General features: G+C 49.6%; 1 protein-coding gene across 3 annotated transcripts in view; it reads left to right on the top strand.

The window, feature by feature from the left end:
* LOC106578848 (myosin phosphatase Rho-interacting protein) overlaps positions 1-22613 on the top strand; it is a 77887-nt gene extending 55274 nt beyond the window's left edge. The window contains exons 14-22 of one of the 3 annotated variants that reach the window (XM_014158056.2): positions 77-2728; positions 5487-5634; positions 5910-6027; positions 18621-18780; positions 19482-19595; positions 19723-19809; positions 19938-20103; positions 20533-20618; positions 21573-22613. In XM_014158056.2, the coding sequence (XP_014013531.1) occupies positions 77-2728; positions 5487-5634; positions 5910-6027; positions 18621-18780; positions 19482-19595; positions 19723-19809; positions 19938-20103; positions 20533-20618; positions 21573-21641 (3600 nt within the window). In that variant the 3' untranslated portion in view covers positions 21642-22613. The remainder of the gene's footprint in view (positions 1-76; positions 2729-5486; positions 5635-5909; positions 6028-18620; positions 18781-19481; positions 19596-19722; positions 19810-19937; positions 20104-20532; positions 20619-21572) is intronic. The other 2 variants (XM_045702354.1, XM_014158057.2) reach the window with 2 other exon arrangements.
* The last annotated feature ends 1106 nt before the right edge of the window (positions 22614-23719 follow it).

Below are 23719 nucleotides of genomic sequence, written 5' to 3'. Positions count from 1 at the left end.
TTACCTAAAATAATTTAGCTAGCCTTTTTCACCCCTGCTGTGTGTGTTAACCAACTTTCTGGTCCCCTTTTCCAAGCTGGAGCTCCCTTTGGTTCTGGAGGCTGATATCAAGCCCCAGACGAAGAGGCCGGAACTGGTTAGTTCTCAAGCGCAGAGCTTAGCAAGGAAGTATCAGGAGACCAAAGAGCTCCTGCAGCTGCAAGAACTGAAAAAGCGTAATATGCAGGCACAGCTTGGCCTCTCGCTTTCCCACCTCTCCATCAAGGAACTTTACTTTTCCCACCCCCAAACAACAGCCCCTCTGGAAAGCCTGCCTTCCTCAGAGCCGCCCGTCAAAAAGAATGTTAGCTTTTTGATCGAAGATAGTGTAGACAGGATTCAAGAGCTAGAGGACTTGATATCAGGAAAGTCCCTGACTCTGAAGGGACTGGTTAGATTGCTACGATCTCACAGTGAATTCTGCGTGGAGGCTAGTCTGGAAATAGGACAACAGGGTAGTTGCCAGAGGCTTTTGGAGAGCTGGAAGTTTCAACAAGAGGTAGACAACGAGTCCATGAGGCAGAGCTTGGCCAGGGCGGGCGAAAGCATCCACAGTTATGAATCGCGTCTCCTGGCCATGGAGGACATGCTAGGAAGGGTTCAGAAGGTGGAGAGCCGGAAGACCCCTTACGGACCACTGTGTCAAATCGAAGACCACTCGGAATGCCAAGAGATCACTGTACGGGCGTTGTCCCACAGGGTTGAACTTCTAAAGAGCGAAAACGGAGCGCTGAACCAGCGCTATCAGGAGATAGTGAACCAACTAACTGAGGCAGATAGGGAGATCAACAGGCTCAAAGCTGAGCTGATCAACCTGCAAGGCGGGAAACAGCACCTACTGATCCTAGAAGAGCTGAACGGAGTCAGGGCCAGACTAGCAGAGAGCCAAGCCAATGCTATCGACAGGGAGTTCTATGAGAGAGAGCTGAATGAGAAGTCTGTGAAGCTTCATGAGGCCCTTGTCACCTTGGAGGTGCTAGGAAGCAGCCTGAAGGATGGAGAGAGGAGACTGCAGCTGAAAGAGGCCACTCTCAAAGGTCTGGGATTCCAGATGGCAGAGGAAGGTGCTCCTAAGGAGAAAGGGCAACTCAAAGAGCAGCTGGAGGCAACAGGGGCCAAGCTCTTGGAAAAGGAAGAGCTCTGTAGAGAACTTCAAGCTCAGAACGTTGAACTTCAAGCTAGAAACCAGGAATCGGAGAGAGTCCAGTGTGTGAAACTTTTAGAGGCAGAGAATGAGATTAGGATGTTGCGAGCAAAGTTGGGGGTAAAGGCAAAGTCGGCTAGGGGAGAAAGAGAAGTGAATGTTAGTGAAGACTTGATGCAGACCGGTGAGAGGAAGGTAGCAGACAAAAGTGTTATAAAGCAAGTAGTAGGTGAGATAAAGATGAAGTCTGAGGCCCTTAGTCGGGTGTTAGATGTGTTAGTGAAGCTCGATGTTAGTGTGGAGAAAACCCTAATTGATCTGAAAAGCTCTTTACATATCACAGACTGCCTTGGATTCTTTGAAGAAGAGCCAGATGAAGTAAGTCAGAGAGTAATGAAAAGGTTGGTATTAGAGGCAGCGTTCTGGAGTGGTCTGTTGAACGCTTTAGAGGTTAGCCCATGCAAGACTGAAGGTGAACGTGCATGTAGTTTTGAAATGCGTGTAGTACAGCGTACGGTAGCTGAGAAGAGCATGTTGCTGTTGATGAACAGGATTTGTCCTCGACCCAAGATGGAAGTTGATAATAAGATGACTGTGACTGCACAGACCATGCAAGCAGACCTTTTGAATTGGTGCAGCTGGCTTGATAATGACACCAACACGCTCATTTTGAAAGATCTAACAGAGGCATTGCAAGAGAAAGTGTATTTGTTTAACCTAATTGCCTCCACCATTGAAATGTCCACAAATGACACCCTCCTGTCCTTGGTCCTAGCTAGCTTTGATTCCGGAAAAGTTAAGAAACAATGGTCTGAGTACCTTCAAGACGCAGCCACAGAAGCTCACATGGCCTTTCTCATCAGCAGGCTGAACTTCCAACACGAGAAAGAGCTGAAAGAAACACAGGTTGAGAAACTTCGGATTGGCAACTCTGACTGTGCCAACTGCCTTCTATTGAGAGAACAGAACGGAGAACTCCAATCCAAATTGTCGGATCAACAGAATCATCTGCAATGCCTTGAAAGCACTATGAGTGAAGATACTAGACCAGTAACACACATCCAGATCGAAGGGGAGCCCATTGACTCCCTGGACAAGGCCATACAGCTGCAAGACATGGTAGCCAAGCACAAGCTGGAGCTGCGGGAGACCAAGGACGTCTACACACAGGTAACAGAAAATCTGCGACAGGAGGTGGCAAAGGTGTCCGAGATATTGCGTCTAGAACGTGAAGAAAACGTGAAGGAGATTGACTCTCTGACTGTCTGCATGGAGAACCTGAAGAAGAAACACGAGACAGAGATGAGTGTCCTACTGGAGAAGTTCCATCATCAGATGGATGTCACCCCAGGAGCAGGCTATCCCACTGGGGCAGAGGATGAAACGATGTCCCCTGAGACCTCTACGACCTCCGCCCTCAAGGAGCGCATCCAGGAGCTGGTGGCCCAGGTCTCGGCCATGACAGAGGAGATGAAGCGGAGGGAGCTCCAGGGCGACGCAGCTACCCTCCGGCTGAAATACGACAAAGACCTGGAGAATCTGAAGGTGGAAGCCGTTCCTTGTCCTTTCTGTTCCTCCGTCCGTGATGCCTTGTCTCCTTGTGGCACCCCCCACCCTCCTGCCCCCCCTTCCCTCCCTTACCCCCCCCTTTTCCTCTGTAGCCCTGCTATCCTCACTCTGCTTGCTTTCCTTTGTATATCAGTATCCTCCAGTGTTGCATGGTGACTAATCCACTGTTAGTGCATGTGGTTGTTGACGCTACTTGTGCGCTGAGGAACCCGTTTTGTTTGACAGGAAAAAGGTTAGTTAACCAGAACTACTTCTCCGAAATCCCAACTGGAACATTGTTTATGTGGGAGGCAACCCATCTGCTTAAGGAGACCAACCAGAACCTCTCTTACAGTCCCATGAAAGTCAGGCTGACAAAGAATTCAGGTCATGTTATTTAGTGTCTATCAGCATATTTACACATCCAATGTGAAATGATCATCCCAGTAGGTATAGTTGCTGATCAAATGACTTTCTCGGAAGCTACAGTTTGATGTGCTTCATTAAAGATTCCTTTCTTCAGTAGGCGTCGTATATATTAGAAGTGTCAAATACAAAACGGTTGAAGCCCTTTTAAAGCTGTCTACCTATTGTTGTCCTCAACAGATACATGATTTAGATAATCGGGTGGACATTTTGTTTTTTCTTGAGGGGGAAGTTTAAATGACCTGCATTTGAAGGTGCATGGGGCTTACCTCTTTTTGTCTTTTTGATGTGCTTTTGCTTTAACTGACAACAATTAACTTTTCCCCCTTCTGACATGCTGATTGAACTCATAATAATTGACAGGCTATCAAAACATTGCAGAATGCTTGAAGCGTAGACATATTTGCAATGCAGGTGCTTCTAGGTGCTTGCTGTTTGGGGTTTTAGGCTGGGTTTCTGTACAGCACTTTGTGACATCAGCTGAAGTAAGAAGGGCTTTATAAATACATTTGATTGATATTTACTTTCTTGGAAAAGTAATTCTTAAAAGGAAGAAATGCAATACAAGATCTAATCGCAACTAAAAAAAGTCTATTAACCACATTCCACCATGATCATATACCTAGAATCTTTGGTAATGTATGTGAACATATAGTTACCCAGATGTTTTTTATACGTTATAGATCCTGTTTTGTGTATTATTATTATTTATTTAGACTACATAGAATTCAAGTAAAAAAGAAAACAACATTTTATCCATTGTCATGGTCTCTACATTACGTTGTAGACGTTTATAACCAGGCTCCAGCTTTATATGAATAGTTTTAAGAGTTGTTGTTTCCTGCGTGTTTTTATTAGGCCTGAATAGAGACTGTTTCTAAGCAGATGACATGGGTTCTCCTACTCAGGTTTAGAACACAGCTTGGGAACACAGCGTGGGAACACAGCTTGGGTACACAGCTGACATGAGTTGACCTGTGCTACACCAGGTCTTTTGTTGTTGCTGCTGGTGATGTAATCTTTGTGTTGTTGTGTATGGAGACGGACGGGTGGTAGCATTTTTGCAGTCCTCTTAACAGTAATAACATTGTAATATCAGTAATAACGTTTTAGCAGATCTCTTCCTGGTCCTTGAGGACAGGTTTCATCCCTGGAACACAGTCCCTCCAGTCAGACATACTTTATTTACATGTAGTTGTATACTATACACCAGCCTCTCCCCTAAACAGGAAATGGCCCCCACAAACGCACTTAGACACAAACACACACACACACTAAATAAAGGGCAGGTGTTGCTTGCTGTGATGGCACAGTAGGAAGTGCCCCCAAATATCCAGCCAGTGGGTGGGGGGGTTGGCTCAGTCTCAAAGTTTGTTCCCTCCTGGGCCAGTTTCCTGAGCGCTGGGGAAATCCCTGTGAAAACAGACATTTTAGGAATAGAGAGCATAGGACAGTACTCAGATTAGCAACACTGAATAGAGGACGGAAGTAGGTTTAGTGTCGAGCTGGTCGGAAGGCCATTCAAATCCCCTCTTGTGGAAACATGCACTGTAATTATAATAGCATTGTGAGTGACTCTAAAACCGTGTTGATCAGACCCCGTCCTCCCCTCCCCAGCCTTCTTTCTCTATACTGCTAAAAGGTGTTGGTGCGAAGCTGCCAATCCTGCCTCATTTGACACAGACAGGCTGGCCGAGGGACAGTACGATGGAGACACACCAGACTCCACTGTCTGTCTGTCCCCACAGAATCAGCCTATTATCCATTGTTCTATTTGGTCTCATCTTAACCTCCTACATTCCACCAAGACATCCCCAATAGAAACAGATTATACGTTTTTCACATTATAGACGGCTAACAATATGACCCACTATGACATGAACTCAATTTGTGATAGGTGTTTTATGAGCGAGCAGCCCAGATTTCACTTGGCTTCAAATCGTGGCTGCGGTTGAATAACTTCACTGTTGCAGGGATAATTAGGCTACAGAACACAGCCTTCTCAATCACATTGTGTTCTCGCTGCCTACGCATTTCTTCAATGTATTGTGTATTCTGTACCAGAGGCTTATGTTGTTAATAGCTAAAGTAGCTAGCTGGTGTTTGTCGTCAGTGAAGAGATGGTCAACAGTGGTTGTGGCTGGGGTCAGGAGTTCTGGGTCAGAGTTTTTTGGGCTTTAACTAGATCCAGAGTTTGACCAGGAAAAATACCCTATAACTAGGGTCCAGAGCTTTTCCTAGTCAAATCACATGGTCAGGCAAGAAACTCCTGGCCCTAGCTTATGGTTTCATGTAGATTCACTTTTCACCCTTTCCCCTCCATTGATAGGCCACCTGTGAGAGGGGCTTTGCTGCCATGGAGGAGTCCCACCAGAGGGTGATTGAAGAACTGCAGAGGAAAAACCAGAGAGCACTGGAGAACCTACACGAGGAAAAGGAGAGGCTGCTAGCCGAGGAGACTGCCGCTACCATAGCCGGTCAGTAGTAATTGCGATAGCAGCTAACGCTAACCCAGTAGCACCTTGGTAATCATATAGGCCTAGTGTCCCATGCTAGCAGTACCATCAGGCTAACATTAAGTATTTTGTTCACTTGTGTACACAAATCCACAATTGTGAGTTAGCATGGTCTTTGGGCTCTGCTTTATAAAACAGTGTATTTTCTTTCTAAAACTACACGATTACCTAACGTGGTCCGTCAATGCTTGATGATCTCTCCTAAATAACAACGTTCTTTGTTTTGGTTGCCCCAGCAATCGAGGCGATGAAGAACGCCCACCGGTCGGAGCTGGAGAAGGAGCTGGACAAGGCCCGCAAGTCCAACAGCAACACGGAGAACGCAGACATAGAGGAGATATGCAGGCAACACGAGTAAGTTAGCATATCATTATGACAAGATGGCACCGACTGACACGTTCGCTGTGTTGCTAGCTCCTAGCCAACTTTGCAGTCTTTTGTTTATTTTATTGTTCCTTTTTACTTTATTTGCTCAAAATGTTTCTAGTATTATCGCCTATGACCGACGAGCACTCCTGGTCATCAGATCGGCGGTTACTCGCCACAAATTTGACAGATTCGACTTTCCAGAACTGGACCCTTTGTTCAGTTCTCCCAAAGCAGATCCATTCATTCCAGGAGCCCTACTAAAAAGAGAGCTAGCGTTCTAGTCAGACTAAGGAGAAGGGCAAATCACCTAATGCTTCCTAGTATTTTACTAGCAAATGTACAGTCGCTAGACAATAGGTTACAAGCTCAGAGTGAGGATATCCTACCAACGGGACCTGAGAGACACACATCATTTGCCTCACTGAAACGTGGCTCACGGGCTCCGTGCTGGATCCGGCTATCCAGCCTGCTGGGTTTTCCATTATCGCGTGGTCAGAGGAATCTTTCTGGGAAAAGTAAAGGAGAAGGCATTTGCTTCATTATCAACAACTCATGGTGTGACTGTGGTAACTTACAATTCCTCACAACTTTCTGTTCTCCCGCTCTGGAATACCTCCCGATTAAGTGCCAACCCCACTATCTCCGAAGATAATTCCCAGTGGTTATAATCACAGCTGTATACCCCCAGCACCGATCCTCCCATGAGGGCCCCCGCTGCTGTAGAAGACTGTGAGCTCTAGATCTCTGCGGCTGACGTCAGTAAGACCTTCGAGCGTGTGAATGCTCGCAAAGGAACCGGTCCAGACAGTGTCCCCGGCAATGTCCTCAGAGCATGCGCAGACCAGCTGGCTGGAGTTTTCACGGACATATTCAACCTCTCCCTGTCCCAGTCTGTGATCCCCACATGCTTCAAGATGTCCACCATTGTCCCTGTACCCAATCAAGCAAAGGTAACCTGCCTAAATGACTATCGCCCTGCAGCACTCACGTCTGTCATCATGAAGTGCTTTGAGATGCTGGTTCCAAGAACCAAATCAGCTCCACCTTACCTGACACCCTGGGCCCACAAAAATCTGCATACGATCCAACATATCCACAGATGACGCAATCGCCATTGCCCTACACACTGCCCTATCCCACCTGGACAAGAGCAACACCTATGTGAGAAAGATGTTCATCGCCTACAGCTCAGCTTTCAACACCATAGGCCCCTCCATGCTTGACACTAAGCTCAAGGCCCTGGGTATGAACACCTACCTCTGCAACTGGACCCCAGATGGTGAGGGTAGGCAACACACCTCTGCCACACTGACCCTCAACACGGGGTCCCGCAGGGGTGTGTGCTCAGCCCCCTTCTGTACATCTGCATGGTCACGTACGACTCCAACATCATCATCAGGTGACTGAAGAAATTCAGCATGTGTCCTCAGATCCTCAAGAAGTTCTACCACTGCACTATCGAGAGCATCCAAGACCGGCTGCATCATCGCCTGGTACAGCAACTGCACCGCCCTCAACCGGAAGGCTCTACAAAGGGTGGTATGTACTGCCCACTACGCTCCCTGCCCTCCTATTATTATCTACAACAGGCAGTGTTTGAGGAAGGCCTGGAAGATCGTCAAGGGCTGCAGTCACCCGAGCCGTAGACTGTTTACTCTGTTACCATCTGGGAAACGGTATCGGAGCATCGGGTCTTGGACCAACAAGCTCCGAGACAGCTTCTACCACCAGGCCATCAGACTAATGAACAGCTATGTCTCCCTGCATAGACCTACACCGTAGAGCCTATTGCACCACAGACTATCTGCACCGTAGAAATGATTTGCACGGACTCGCCACACATTCAACCCTTACACCTGCGTTTCCCAAGGGGTGAACGTTTTGGTTTTTTCCCTAACACTACACAGCTGATGCCAAATAATCAAAACTTGATGAGTTGAATCAGCTGTGATAATGGGGTCCATAACGTGCACCCCTTCGGGGTCCATAACGTGCACCCCTTCGGGGTCCATAACGTGCACCCCTTCGGGGTCCATAACGTGCACCCCTTCGGGGTCCATAACGTGCACCCCATCGGGGTCCATAACGTGCACCCCATCGGGGTCCATAACGTGCACCCCTTCGGGGTCCATAACGTGCACCCCTTCGGGGTCCATAACGTGCACCCCTTCGGGGTCCATAACGTGCACCCCTTCGGGGTCCATAACGTGCACCCCATCGGGGTCCATAACGTGCACCCCATCGGGGTCCATAACGTGCACCCCATCGGGGTCCATAACGTGCACCCCATCGGGGTCCATAACGTGCACCCCATCGGGGTCCATAACGTGCACCCCATCGGGGTCCATAACGTGCACCCCATCGGGGTCCATAACGTGCACCCCATCGGGGTCCATAACGTGCACCCCATCGGGGTCCATAACGTGCACCCCATCGGGGTCGGTCCATAATGTGCAGCCCATCGGGGTCGGTCCGTAACGTGCACCCCTTTGGGTCTATGGGGTCCGTAACGTGCACCCCTTTGGGTCTATAACGTGCACCCCTTGTGGTCTGTAACCTGCACCCCTTGGGGTCTGTAACCTGCACCCCTTGGGGTCTGTAACCTGCACCCCTTGGGGTCCGTAACCTGCACCCCTTGGGGTCCGTAACCTGCACCCCTTGGGGTCAGTAACCTGCACCCCTTGGGGTCCGTAACCTGCACCCCTTGGGGTCCGTAACCTGCACCCCTTGGGGTCCGTAACGTGCACCCTTTGTGGTCCATAACGTGCACCCTTTGGGGTCCATGGCGTCCATAACGTGCACCCTTTGGGGTCAATAACCTGCACCCTTTGGGGTCCATGGGGTCCATAACGTGCACCCTTTGGGGGTCCAGTGTGGACGTGACCCTTTGAGGTCCATAACGTGCACCCTTTGGGGTCCATGGGGTCCATAACGTGCACCCTTTGGGGTCCATGGGGTCCATAACGTGCACCCTTTGGGGTCCATGGGGTCCATAACGTGCACCCTTTGGGGTCCATGGGGTCCATAACGTGCACCCTTTGGGGTCCATGGGGTCCATAACGTGCACCCTTTGGGGTCCATGGGGTCCATAACGTGCACCCTTTGGGGTCCATAACGTGCACCCTTTGGGGTCCATGGGGTCCATAACGTGCACCCTTTGGGGTCCATGGGGTCCATAACCTGCACCCTTTGGGGTCCATAACGTGCACCCTTTGGGGTCCATGGGGTCCATAACCTGCACCCTTGTGGTCCATAACCTGCACCCTTTGGGCTCCATAACATGCACCCTTTGGAGTCCATGGGGCCCATAACCTGCACCCTTTGGAGCCCATGGGGTCCATAACGTGCACCCTTTGGGGTCCATGGGGTCCATAACCTGCACCCTTTGGGGTCCATGGGGTCCATAACGTGCACCCTTTGGGGTCCATAACCTGCACCCTTTGGGGTCCATGGGGTCCATAACGTGCACCCTTTGGGGTCCATGGGGTCCATAACATGCACCCCTTGGGGTCCCGAGGACCGAGTTTGGAAAACGCTGCCTGACACTAACACACACACACACAAACTCTCAACGTTGCTGTTCTATCATGTACTATTGATTCTGCTGGGTGACCAAGACACAACCACTTTATATTTGTAAATCCAGTCCATTATTACTATGCTACCTCTTCTATTACTTGTTTTTTTACTTTACTTTTTAAAATGATTGATTATTAATTAATGTTCTGTAATGTTGAGGGAGCTGTGGACGTGACTGCACCTTTTATACCTGCTGGAAACTGTGGACGTGACTGCACCTTTTATACCTGCTGGAAACTGTGGACGTGACTGCACCTTTTATACCTGCTGGAAGTGTGGACGTGACTGCACCTTTTATACCTGCTGGAAACTGTGGACGTGACTGCACCTTTTATACCTGCTGGAAACTGTAGACGTGACTGCACCTTTTATACCTGCTGGAAACTGTGGACGTGACTGCACCTTTTATACCTGCTGGAAACTGTGGACGTGACTGCACCTTCGGGGTCCATAACGTGCACCCCTTCGGGGTCCATAACGTGCACCCCTTCGGGGTCCATAACGTGCACCCCTTCGGGGTCCATAACGTGCACCCCTTCGGGGTCCATAACGTGCACCCCATCGGGGTCCATAACGTGCACCCCATCGGGGTCCATAACGTGCACCCCATCGGGGTCCATAACGTGCACCCCTTTGGGGTCCATGGGGTCTATAACGTGCACCCCTTTGGGTCTATAACGTGCACCCCTTTGGGTCTCTAACGTTCACCCCTTTGGGTCTATAAACTGCACCCCTTTGGGTCTATAACGTGCACCCCTTGGTCTATAACGTGCACCCTTTGGGGTCCATGGGGTCCGTAACGTGCACCCCTTTGGGTCTATGGGGTCCGTAACCTGCACCCCTTGTGGTCTGTAACCTGCACCCCTTGGGGTCCGTAACCTGCACCCCTTGGGGTCCGTAACCTGCACCCCTTGGGGTCCGTAACCTGCACCCCTTGGGGTCCGTAACCTGCACCCCTTGGGGTCCATAACGTGCACCCTTTGTGGTCCATAACGTGCACCCTTTGTGGTCCATAACGTGCACCCTTTGTGGTCCATAACGTGCACCCTTTGGGTCCATGGGGTCCATAACGTGCACCCTTTGGGGTCCATGGGGTCCATAACGTGCACCCTTTGGGGTCCATAACGTGCACCCTTTGGGGTCCATGGGGTCCATAACCTGCACCCTTTGGGGTCCATGGGGTCCATAACCTGCACCCTTTGGGGTCCATGGGGTCCATAACCTGCACCCTTTGGGGTCCATAACGTGCACCCTTTGGGGTCCATAACCTGCACCCTTTGGGGTCCATGGGGTCCATAACGTGCAAACTTTGGGGTCCATAGGGTCCATAACGTGCACCCTTTGGGGTCCATGGGATCCATAACGTGCACCCTTTGGGGTCCATGGGGTCCATAACGTGCACCCTTTGGGGTCCATGGGGTCCATAACGTGCACCCTTTGGGGTCCATGGGGTCCATAACCTGCACCCTTTGGGGTCCATGGGGTCCATAACGTGCACCCTTTGGGGTCCATAACGTGCACCCTTTGGGGTCCATAACCTGCACCCTTTGGGGTCCATAACCTGCACCCTTTGGGGTCCATGGGGTCCATAACGTGCACCCTTTGGGGTCAATAGGGTCCATAACGTGCACCCTTTGGGGTCCATAACGTGCACCCTTTGGGGTCCATAACCTGCACCCTTGGGGTCCATGGGGTCCATAACCTCTCTTCCCCTTTGGGTCTATAACGTGCACCCCTTTGGGTCTATAACGTGCACATCTTTGGGTCTATAACGTGCACCCCTTTGGGTCTATAACGTGCACCCCTTTGGGTCTATACCGTGCACCCCTTTGGGTCTATACCGTGCACCCCTTTGGGTCTATACCGTGCACCCCTTTGGGTCTATACCGTGCACCCCTTTGGGTCTATACCGTGCACCCCTTTGGGTCTATACCGTGCACCCCTTTGGGTCTGTAAAGTGCACCCCTTGGGGTCCGTAAGGTGCACCCCTTTGGGTCTATAACGTGCACCCCTTGTGGTCTGTAACCTGCACCCCTTGGGGTCTGTAACCTGCACCCCTTGGGGTCTGTAACCTGCACCCCTTGGGGTCTGTAACCTGCACCCCTTGGGGTCCGTAAAGTGCACCCTTTGTGGTCCATAACGTGCACCCTTTGTGGTCCATAACGTGCACCCTTTGGGGTCCATAACGTGCACCCTTTGGGGTCCATAACGTGCACCCTTTGGGGTCCATAACGTGCACCCCTTTGGGGTTCATAACGTGCACCCTTTGGGGTCCATGGGGTCCATAACGTGCACCCTTTGGGGTCCATGGGGTCCATAACGTGCATCCTTTGGGGTCCATGGGGTCCATAACCTGCACCCTTTGGGGTCCATGGGGTCCGTAACGTGCACCTTTTGGGGTCCATGGGGTCCATAACGTGCACCCTTTGGGGTCCACTGACTTTGGGGTCCATAACGTGCACCCTTTGGGGTCCATGGGGTCCATAACCTGCACCCTTTGGGGTCCATGGGGTCCATAACGTGCACCCTTTGGGGTCCATGGGGTCCATAACGTGCACCCTTTGGGGTCCATGGGGTCCATAACCTGCACCCTTTGGGTTCCATGGGGTCCATAACGTGCACCCTTTGGGGTCCATAGGGTCCATAACCTGCACCCTTTGGGGTCCATAACGTGCACCCTTTGGGGTCCATGGGGTCCATAACATGCACCCCTTGGGGTCTATAACATGCACCCCTTGGGGTCCCGAGGACCGAGTTTGGAAAATGCTGCCTGAGACTAACACACACACACACACACACACCCACACACACACACACACACACACACACACACACACACACACACACACACACACACAAACTCTCAACGTTGCCGTTCTATCATGTACTATTGATTCTGCTGGGTGACCAAGACACAACCACTTTATATTTGTAAATCCAGTCCATTATTACTATGCTACCTCTTCTATTACTTGTTTTTTTACTTTACTTTTTAAAATGATTGATTATTAATTAATGTTCTGTAATGTTGAGGGAGCTGTGGACGTGACTGCACCTTTTATACCTGCTGGAAACTGTGGACGTGACTGCTCCTTTTATACCTGCTGGAAACTGTGGACGTGACTGCACCTTTTATACCTGCTGGAAGTGTGGACGTGACTGCACCTTTTATACCTGCTGGAAACTGTGGACGTGACTGCACCTTTTATACCTGCTGGAAACTGTAGACGTGACTGCACCTTTTATACTTGCTGGAAACTGTGGACGTGACTGCACCTTTTTATACCTGCTGGAAACTGTGGACGTGACTGCACCTTTTATACCTGCTGGAAACTGTGGACGTGACTGCACCTTTTATACCTGCTGGAAACTGTGGACGTGACTGCACCTTTTATACCTGCTGGAAACTGTGGACGTGACTGCACCTTTTATACCTGCTGGAAACTGTGAATGTGACTGCACCTTGTATACCTGCTGGAAACTGTGGACGTGACTGCACCTTTTATACCTGCTGGAAACTGTGGACGTGACTGCACCTTCGGGGTCCATAACGTGCACCCCTTCGGGGTCCATAACGTGCACCCCTTCGGGGTCCATAACGTGCACCCCTTCGGGGTCCATAACGTGCACCCCTTCGGGGTCCATAACGTGCACCCCTTTGTGGTCCATAACGTGCACCCCATCGGGGTCCATAACGTGCACCCCATCGGGGTCCATAACGTGCACCCCATCGGGGTCCATAACGTGCACCCCATCGGGGTCCATAACGTGCACCCCATCGGGGTCCATGGGGTCTATAACGTGCACCCCTTTGGGTCTATAACGTGCACCCCTTTGGGTCTATAACGTTCACCCCTTTGGGTCTATAAACTGCACCCCTTTGGGTCTATAAAGTGCACCCCTTGGTCTATAACGTGCACCCCTTGGGGTCCATAAGGTGCACCCCTTGGGGTCCATGGGGTCCGTAACGTGCACCCCTTTGGGTCTATGGGGTCCGTAACGTGCACCCCTTTGGGTCTATAACGTGCACCCCTTGTGGTCTGTAACCTGCACCCCTTGGGGTCTGTAACCTGCACCCCTTGGGGTCCGTAACCTGCACCCCTTGGGGTCCGTAACCTGCACCCCTTGGGGTCCGTAACCTGCACCCCTTGGGGTCCGTAACCTGCACCCCTTGGGGTCCGTAACCTGCACCCCTTGGGGTCCTTAACGTGCACCCGTTGTGGTCCATAACGTGCACCCGTTGTGGTCCATAACGTGCACCCGTTGTGGTCCATAACGTGCACCCTTTGGGGTCCATAACGTGCACCCTTTGGGGTCCATGGGGTCCATAACCTGCACCCTTTGGGGTCCATGGGGTCCATAACGTGCACTCTTTGGGGTCCATAACGTGCACCCTTTGGGGTCCATAACCTGCACCCTTTGGGGTCCATGGGGTCCATAACGTGCACCCTTTGGGGTCCATAGGGTCCATAACGTTCACCCTTTGGGGTCCACAACGTGCACCCTTTGGGGTCCATAACGTGCACCCTTTGGGGTCCATGGGGTCCATAACCTCTCACCCCTTTGGGTCTATAATGTGCACCCCTTTGGGTCTATAACGTGCACCCCTTTGGGTCTATAACGTGCACCCCTTTGGGTCTATAAAGTGCACCCCTTTGGGTCCATAAGGTGCACCCCTTGGGGTCTGTAACCTGCACCCCTTGGGGTCTGTAACCTGCACCCCCTGGGGTCCGTAACGTGCACCCTTTGGGGTCCGTAACGTGCACCCTTTGGGGTCCGTAACGTGCACCCTTTGGGGTCCGTAACGTGCACCCTTTGGGGTCCGTAACGTGCACCCTTTGGGGTCCATAACGTGCACCCTTTGGGGTCCATAACGTGCACCCCTTTGGTGTTCATAACGTGCACCCCTTGGGGTCCATGGGGTCCATAACCTGCACCCTTTGGGGTCCATAACCTGCACCCTTTGGGGTCCATAACCTGCACCCTTTGGGGTCCATAACCTGCACCCTTTGGGGTCCAAGACCTGCACCCTTTGGGGTCCATAACGTGCACCCTTTGGGGTCCATGGGGTCCATAACGTGCACCCTTTGGGGTCCATGGGGTCCATAACCTGCACCCTTGGGGTCCATGGGGTCCATAACCTGCACCCTTTGGGGTCCATGGGGTCCATAACGTGCACCCTTTGGGGTCCATGGGGTCCATAACCTGCACCCTGGGGTCCATAACCTGCACCCTTTGGGGTCCATGGGGTCCATAACGTGCACCCTTTGGGGTCCATGGGGTCCATAACCTGCACCCTTTGGGGTCCATAACCTGCACCCTTTGGGGTCCATGGGGTCCATAACGTGCACCCTTTGGGGTCCATAACGTGCACCCTTTGGGGTCCATGGGGTCCATAACGTTCACCCTTTGGGGTCCATGGGGTCCATAACGTGCACCCTTTGGGGTCAATAGGGTCCATAATGTGCACCCTTTGGGGTCCATAACGTGCACCCTTTGGGGTCCATAACGTGCACCCTTTGGGGTCCATAACGTGCACCCTTTGGGGTCAATAGGGTCTATAACGTGCACCCCTTTGGGTCTATAACGTGCACCCCTTTGGGTCTATAACGTGCACCCCTTTGGGTCTATAACGTGCACCCCTTTGGGTCTATAACGTGCACCCCTTTGGGTCTATAACGTGCACCCCTTGTGGTCTATAACGTGCACCCCTTGTGGTCTGTAACCTGCACCCCTTGTGGTCTGTAACCTGCACCCCTTGGGGTCTGTAACCTGCACCCTTTGGGGTCCATAACCTGCACCCTTTGGGGTCCATAACCTGCACCCTTTGGGGTCCATAACCTGCACCCTTTGGGGTCCATGGGGTCCATAACGTGCACCCTTTGGGGTCCATAGGGTCCATAACCTGCACCCTTTGGGGTCCATAACCTGCACCCTTTGGGGTCCATAACCTGCACCCTTTGGGGTCCATAACCTGCACCCTTTGGGGTCCATAACCTGCACCCTTTGGGGTCCATAACCTGCACCCTTTGGGGTCCATAACATGCACCCTTTGGGGTCCATGGGGTCCATAACCTGCACCCTTGTGGTCCATAACCTACACCCTTGTGGTCCATAACCTACACCCTTGTGGTCCATAACCTGCACCCTTTGGGCTCCATAACATGCACCCTTTGGAGTCCATGGGGCCCATAACCTGCACCCTTTGGAGCCCATGGGGTCCATAACGTGCACCTTTGGGGTCCATAACCTGCACCCTTTGGGGTCCATAACCTGCACCCTTTGGGGTCCATGGGGTCCATAACGTGCACCCTTTGGGGTCCATGGGGTCCATAACGTGCACCCTTTGGGGTCCATGGGGTCCATAACCTGCACCCTTTGGCGTCCATGGGGTCGATAACCTGCACCCTTTGGGGTCCATAATGTTCACCCTTTGGGGTCCATGGGGTCCATAACGTGCACCCTTTGGGGTCCATAACGTGCACCCTTTGGGGTCCATAACGTGCACCCTTTGGGGTCCATGGGGTCCATAACGTGCACCCTTTGGGGTCCATGGGGTCCATAACGTGCACCCTTTGGGGTCCATGGGGTCCATAACGTTCACCCTTTGGGGTCCATGGGGTCCATAACCTGCACCCTTTGGGGTCCATGGGGTCCATAACCTGCACCCTCTGGGGTCCATGGGGTCCATAACCTGCACCCTTTGGGGTCCATAACCTGCACCCTTTGGGGTCCATAACCTGCACCCTTTGGGGTCCATAACCTGCACCCTTTGGGCTCCATAACATGCACCCTTTGGAGTCCATGGGGCCCATAACCTGCACCCTTTGGAGCCCATGGGGTCCATAACGTGCACCTTTGGGGTCCATAACCTGCACCCTTTGGGGTCCATGGGGTCCATAACCTGCACCCTTTGGGGTCCATGGGGTCCATAACATGCACCCTTTGGGGTCCATGGGGTCCATAACCTGCACCCTTTGGGGTCCATGGGGTCCATAACGTGCACCCTTTGGGGTCCATGGGGTCCATAACGTGCACCCTTTGGGGTCCATGGGGTCCATAACGTTCACCCTTTGGGGTCCATGGGGTCCATAACCTGCACCCTTTGGCGTCCATGGGGTCCATAACCTGCACCCTTTGGGGTCCATAATGTTCACCCTTTGGGGTCCATGGGGTCCATAACGTGCACCCTTTGGGGTCCATGGGGTCCATAACCTGCACCCTTTGGGGTCCATAACCTGCACCCTTTGGGGTCCATAACCTGCACCCTTTGGGGTCCATAACCTGCACCCTTTGGGGTCCATAACCTGCACCCTTTGGGGTTCATAACCTGCACCCCTTGGGGTCTATAACATGCACCCCTTGGGGTCCCGAGGACCGAGTTTGGAAAATGCTGCCTGAGACTAAACACACACACACACACACACACACACACACACACACAGACACAGACACACACACACACACACACACACACACACACACACACACAAACTCTCAACGTTGCTGTTCTATCATGTACTATTGATTCTGCTGGGTGACCAAGACACAACCACTTTATATTTGTAAATCCAGTCCATTATTACTATGCTACCTCTTCTATTACTTGTTTTTTTACTTTACTTTTTAAAATGATTGATTATTAATTAATGTTCTGTAATGTTGAGGGAGCTGTGGACGTGACTGCACCTTTTATACCTGCTGGAAACTGTGGACGTGACTGCACCTTTTATACCTGCTGGAAACTGTGGATGTGACTGCACCTTTTATACCTGCTGGAAACTGTGGACGTGACTGCACCTTTTATACCTGCTGGAAACTGTGAGCGTGACTGCACCTTTTATATCTGCTGGATACTGTGGACGTGACTGCACCTTTTATACCTGCTGGAAACTGTGGACGTGACTGCACCTTTTATACCCGCTGGAAACTGGACGTGACTGCACCTTTTATACCTGCTGGAAACTGTGGACGTGACTGCACCTTTTATATCTGCTGGATACTGTGGACGTGACTGCACCTTTTATACCTGCTGGAAACTGTGGACGTGACTGCACCTTTTATACCTGCTGGAAACTGTGGACGTGACTGCACCTTTTATACCTGCTGGAAGTGTGGACGTGACTGCACCTTTTATACCTGCTGGAAACTGTGGACGTGACTGCACCTTTTATACCTGCTGGAAGTGTGGACGTGACTGCACCTTTTATACCTGCTGGAAACTGTGGACGTGACTGCACCTTTTATACCTGCTGGAAACTGTGGACGTGACTGCACCTTTTATACCTGCTGGAAACTGTGGACGTGACTGCACCTTTTATACCTGCTGGAAACTGTGGACGTGACTGCACCTTTTATACCTGCTGGAAACTGTGGACGTGACTGCACCTTTTTATAACTTAATTTTATAATTCTGTTTTTTATATTAAAGTTCAAATCCAACCCAGCGCCATGGGAAAGAAGGTCTGGGCAAAGCCAGTATGTCACTGTGACTGGCTGTGCCTTGCCAGTTGTAACCAGGGCAACCGTTAACTAAGGTGGCGGCTGGTGACCTTGCCAAACTTGGAATTCCAGACCGAGACAGTTCCAGCCGTCTGTCTGGGGTTTATTAAGGAAGTGATTAGCAGCAGTCTGGCCCGGTCTGTCTAGCCTCTGAATACACTGAAGCTCCAGTGTCAGGACAGAACTAAAATATGAAGGAAGGAGTTGCTGTACTGAGTCTGGTTCCTTACAATGTTTATTCCTACGCACCCTACAATATGAGAGATCTGTGTTATTGTTTCCTTTGGTCAGCTATTATGATGGAAAAGTGATCAGTGTGGTCTTTTGGTTGAGTTTCTTGAGTGTGGAAATGTATGGTGTTGATTGGCTGAGTGTGTTGCCTTGTATTGTCTGATTTACTGAGTGTTTTCCTGTGTTCTCCCTCTTTCCCTCTCGCTCTGCCTTTCCCTCTCGTTCTCTCTCTCTTTCTCCCTCTCCCTCCCCCGTCTTTGTTGCAGAGAGGAGCTGTGTTCGTTCCAGAGGGAGATCGAGGTGCTGTCTGAGCAGTATTCTCAGAAGTGCCTGGAGAACGCCCACCTGGCCCAAGCCCTGGAGGCTGAGAGACAGGCCCTTAGACAGTGTCAGAGGGAGAACCAGGAGCTCAACGCACACAACCAGGTACACACACACACAACCAGGTACACACACACACACCCAGGTACACACACACACACCCAGGTACACCCAGGTACACACACACACACACACACACACACACACACACACACACACACACACACACACACACACAACCAGGCGCACACACACACACAACCAGGCGCACACACACACACACACACACAACCAGGCGCACACACACACACACACACAACCAGGCGCACACACACACACACACAACCAGGCGCACACACACAACCAGGCGCACACACACACAACCAGGCGCGCACACACACACACACAACCAGGCACACACACACACCCAGGCACACACAAACACACACACACACACACACCCAGGCACTAACAAACACACACACCCAGGTACACACACACACACACACACACACACACACACACACACACACACACACACACACACACACACACACACACACACTCCCAGGTACACACACCCAGGCACACACACACACCCAGGCACTAACAAACACCCAGGTAACACACACACAAACACCCAGGTACACACACACACAACCAGGTACACACACACACACACACACACACACACACAGGCACTAACAAACACCCAGGTACACACACACACACACCCAGGCACTAACAAACGCCCAGGTAATAGTCCTCACACTTACCATGACATCTAATGTGCCTTGTGTCTGTAGGAGCTGAACAACCGTCTAGCTGCAGAGATTACGAAGATGCGTTCTATGGCCGCTGAAGACGGGGGTGGAAACACCTGCAACATCACACATGGGAAGGAACTGTACGAGCTGGAGGTAAGCTCCGCTCGAGGTGAACATAAGATTGGACGATTTGAAGTCTTCCTGTTTGTTGAAAGGAGGCATTGTTTTTATACACAGCTAAAGTTTACCCCTTAAATCTTAGCGTATTGATCTTTGCCAGGTGATGTTGAGGGTGAAGGAGTCGGAGGTCCAGTATCTGAAACAGGAGATCAACTCTCTGAAGGATGAACTCCAGGCCGCCCAAAGAGTAAGACCCAAGTTACCTAAAACTGCTTTTTATCATTTTTCATTGTATTTTATGCTATTTTCTCATTTTATGCTGAGGTTGTATTCCTCACCCTACCACCTTAAACGATGTATCATTTGTCCCTCCAGGATAAGAAGTATGCGACGGACAAGTACAAGGACATCTACACAGAGCTGAGTATCGTGAAGGCCAAAGCAGAGCGAGACCTTGGGAGGCTCAGAGAACAGCTGCAGCTGGCCCACGAGGCACTGGGGGAACCATCACTGGAGGAGGTGGAGAGGGCAGGAGGATACGGTAGTAATATAAAACACTTTCTAGCCTTCTACTACTCCATTAGTGTGTTCCAAATGGAACCCTTTTCCCTACTTAGTGTTCCAAATGGAACCCTAGACCCTACCTAGTGTTCCAAATGGAACCCTAGACCCTATTTAGTGCACTACTTATGACCTGAGCCCTTTGTTTCAGTCTTAACAAGTTTGGTGGTTGTTTCACTCATAACCAATGTGCGGCAAAGCCTCCAACATTTGCATTTGGTCTCTCCATTTACATAAGATGTCTCATAGTCCAGACTCTCTGACCTGCAACCCACTGACCTCCTTACAACAACCAGCCAGACAAGTAGATTTATTACAGTAGTGTCTATAGTATACTGTACATGAGCTGAACTAGCCCCTTTTTCCCCCCAGGACCTGTCTTTGAAGTAGTTGTCTTATCTCTCCTCAGATATCATGAAGTCCAAAAGCAACCCTGACATTCTCAAGATGGCGGCTGCTGCCGCCAAACGCACCGAGCGCACCATGAGGTCAAAGGTATAACTTATTAATACCTGAGTAAGACATCTTAATGTGTTTTACCCAATCGAGAAGTCTCCCACAGCTGAAGGTTGTGTGTGTGTGAGAACGGTTCCGTTTGGAACCAAGTGCCATTGAGCTGTGACACACTGCCACCTTCAGGTTAACTACTGCATTACACTGCAACTTTTGAATTCCCCAGCAGGTGAATGTACTGTGTTGGGTGGCTACATTGGCCATATGGACATACAACACTTTTGTCATATTAATCTAAAAACATTTAAACAAATCCCGTTGTGCTATTTGACTGTGGGTTAAAATGCTGTGGGTTAAAATAAGAGAGAAGTGTACCAACATGTGATGAGATGGGTCCCCCACAAACCCCTTCTCAGTCTGTGTCTGGTGACATGCCCAGGGCCAGCTAGCGCTGCCTGAGAACCTATAGGCCTACTTTTCTCCTTATGGTCACATACCAAACCAGACTACCACCAATAGCAGTGTATCCATTAGTGTACCACCATTTTGTTTATATGTTCACCCTTCAGCAGTGTGTTACCCAGAAATAATCACTATCCCCCCTTTCTGCGCATTCTAATGGTCTCCAGCATCCTTCTGGGTGTGTATAAAAGAGTTACATTATTATTACCCACGTTTATGGTATGGATGAGAGGAAAGCCCTCTGTATTACTAGACCCTCTGGACTCTTGTGCTTTCCCTCCTCTGAATCTCACACATTAACAGTCAAAAGCACATTTTGACTGTGGGTTTGAACAGGATCACCTTTTTGTTTTTGGTACCAGTGGGACTAGAGAGAAATATCAGTATTACCAGTGACAGAAATGAGTGCACCTCTCTGTTTGCATCAATCTGCTTCCTTGTCAATGATTCAGTCCCGTCTACCTGAAACTCACAGTTAAACCTGACCATGGTCATTAACAGTCTTTCCCCCCCCCACATCCACCCCCCCGCCAGAGTCTTAAGGAAGGGCTCACTGCCGAGCAGCGACTCCACCTGTTTGACAAAGACACTAAGGAGTTCTGACAGCGTCGCCTGCGTCGCACCGCTCCAGCCACCTTGCAGCATGTTTAGAAAGGCCACTATATTTTACCTCTGTAAAATATACCTGTACCTCTTATTTAGGAACACACTGGTCACCACACACATGTCATGTGTGTATATATATAAAATAAAAAACATGGTGTGAAGATTTGAATTTTATGTCTAGACTCATTCCATGCACTTCAGTTACTGTGACATTTTTGGTTTTTGGTTTTCATCGCCATGAAACCGTACAGAGTAAATACTCTGTATGGTTTTTAATGAGGCATCTATCATGCCTACACTAACAAAGATGGCCTGTAAACTACTGTTTGGACTCCTTACTCTGTGTTAATAGCCGAAGGAATAAGTGTGATGTTGTAAAGGCTAAACACAACTGCATAATGATGATGATGATGGAATAATTACTTACATAAGCAAAACCGTAGGAACAATCCTGCCTTCAGGCCTGCGTGTTATGCTAGGTGAGGTCAGTGTTCACATGCTGTTTCCCTCTACCCCCTTAACAAGCTACGGAAAGAAAATGTTTGCCTGCATCATTGTACAAGTAAACGATCTGTTACGTTGGATGTTGCTCCTTCATTGCCTGGTGTGTTGACTTGTTATATGATCATTATTAACATCATAGAATGTTTTCTGAAACAGGACCATTTTAAAATGACCCCTGGAAGGCGACTGCTGAACGCATACAGAACAAATGGGATTAGCTGATTTATAATATAAATATATTTACATTCTTCTCTCTAATCGTATTGGCACAGCTGTATGGGAGGATGATTTGTTGTAGCCGGTTATGTCTGTAGTCTTGTTCAGTGGCAGTCCCTTTGTATTTATTTATGTGTTGTTTTTTTTTGTCTCGCATACCAATCCCTCTGTACTCTACTGTTGTAAATATACAGCCAATGTATACCAACTGACAACCGGTTTATTAGCAATAAATATTTTTGCACCCTGTGTTTAGTTTGAGTGTTTTAATCTACTAAACTGTGTTAATCTTTCTCCAAACTGATTAAAATGAATTATACACCGCAACACTTTTCTCTCAAGGGCCCCAGTCAAGTAGGTTTTATTTTCTGTCTGCTATTTAATTGATCAATTGCCCAGAGAGGACACTTACAGGGCCTATTGAAATGTCTACACAGCCCTTGCACATACTTCACATTTTGCTGCCTTTAAAATGAAAAGGAATTAAATTGGATTTCTTTCCAACAGATCTACACAACCTCCACCGTTTCAAAATGAAAGGAAATTAGACATTTTTCCCCCCAAAAATTATATATATATATATATATATATATATAATAATAATTCTTCCCTCGTGAAAAAGTACTACTGAATTACTACACATAACCTATTTGTGCAGTAGTGACTATTTATAGACTTGTAGTGAATGTGTAGTTCATGCACTACTCAAGATATACAAGTAGAGTTTTGCAGTGTTCAGTAGGAAAACAATAGTTTCCAGTAATCAGGTAGAGAATTGTACTAATTGATGTTGGTAGTAAATAAGTAGTCAAAATACAGCCAGAAGACAAACAGGAAGTAGTTGGTTTGTTACTTAGCTACTTTTTTTGACAATCCCTGAATGTAATCATCTATCATCCACTGTCATCCTGTCTTTCATAGCCCTTATGCTGGCACCATCTGTAAATTGAACTTTCCATTATGTTTTACCACATCAGAAAGATTGCTTACCAAAACAGTTTGCTGTTTTGTTGTCATAGAGATGTGTTGTCATAGAGATTTGGATTTAGCCCAGCTGTTTGCTAGCCCCATTGAAATATAGCTACTGTATGTAGCCTCTGTTTTTGTCATGCTAGCTAATAAGTATGTGTTTGTATGCAAATATACAGTATGGTCATATTGGTATACTTAACTATTCGACTAACCTCTTTTGACATGTTGCCAAGTAGGCCCTTTAAATATGGAGGCCATTGTTGGTGAGATTAACATTGTTTATCCAATGTTTTTTCTGTGTTGTCACATGTGACATCTGTTAGCAGATGTTTGATAATGGCTTATAATTGGTTGTCTCTTGGGCTTGTCTAAAAGGGTATGCG

This window comes from Salmo salar, chromosome ssa19 (assembly GCF_905237065.1).
Source record: "Salmo salar chromosome ssa19, Ssal_v3.1, whole genome shotgun sequence".
In the NCBI taxonomy this organism is placed as follows: domain Eukaryota; kingdom Metazoa; phylum Chordata; class Actinopteri; order Salmoniformes; family Salmonidae; genus Salmo; species Salmo salar.
Note: the sequence above shows the minus strand (reverse complement) of the source record. Positions and strands in the feature narration are given on the sequence as shown.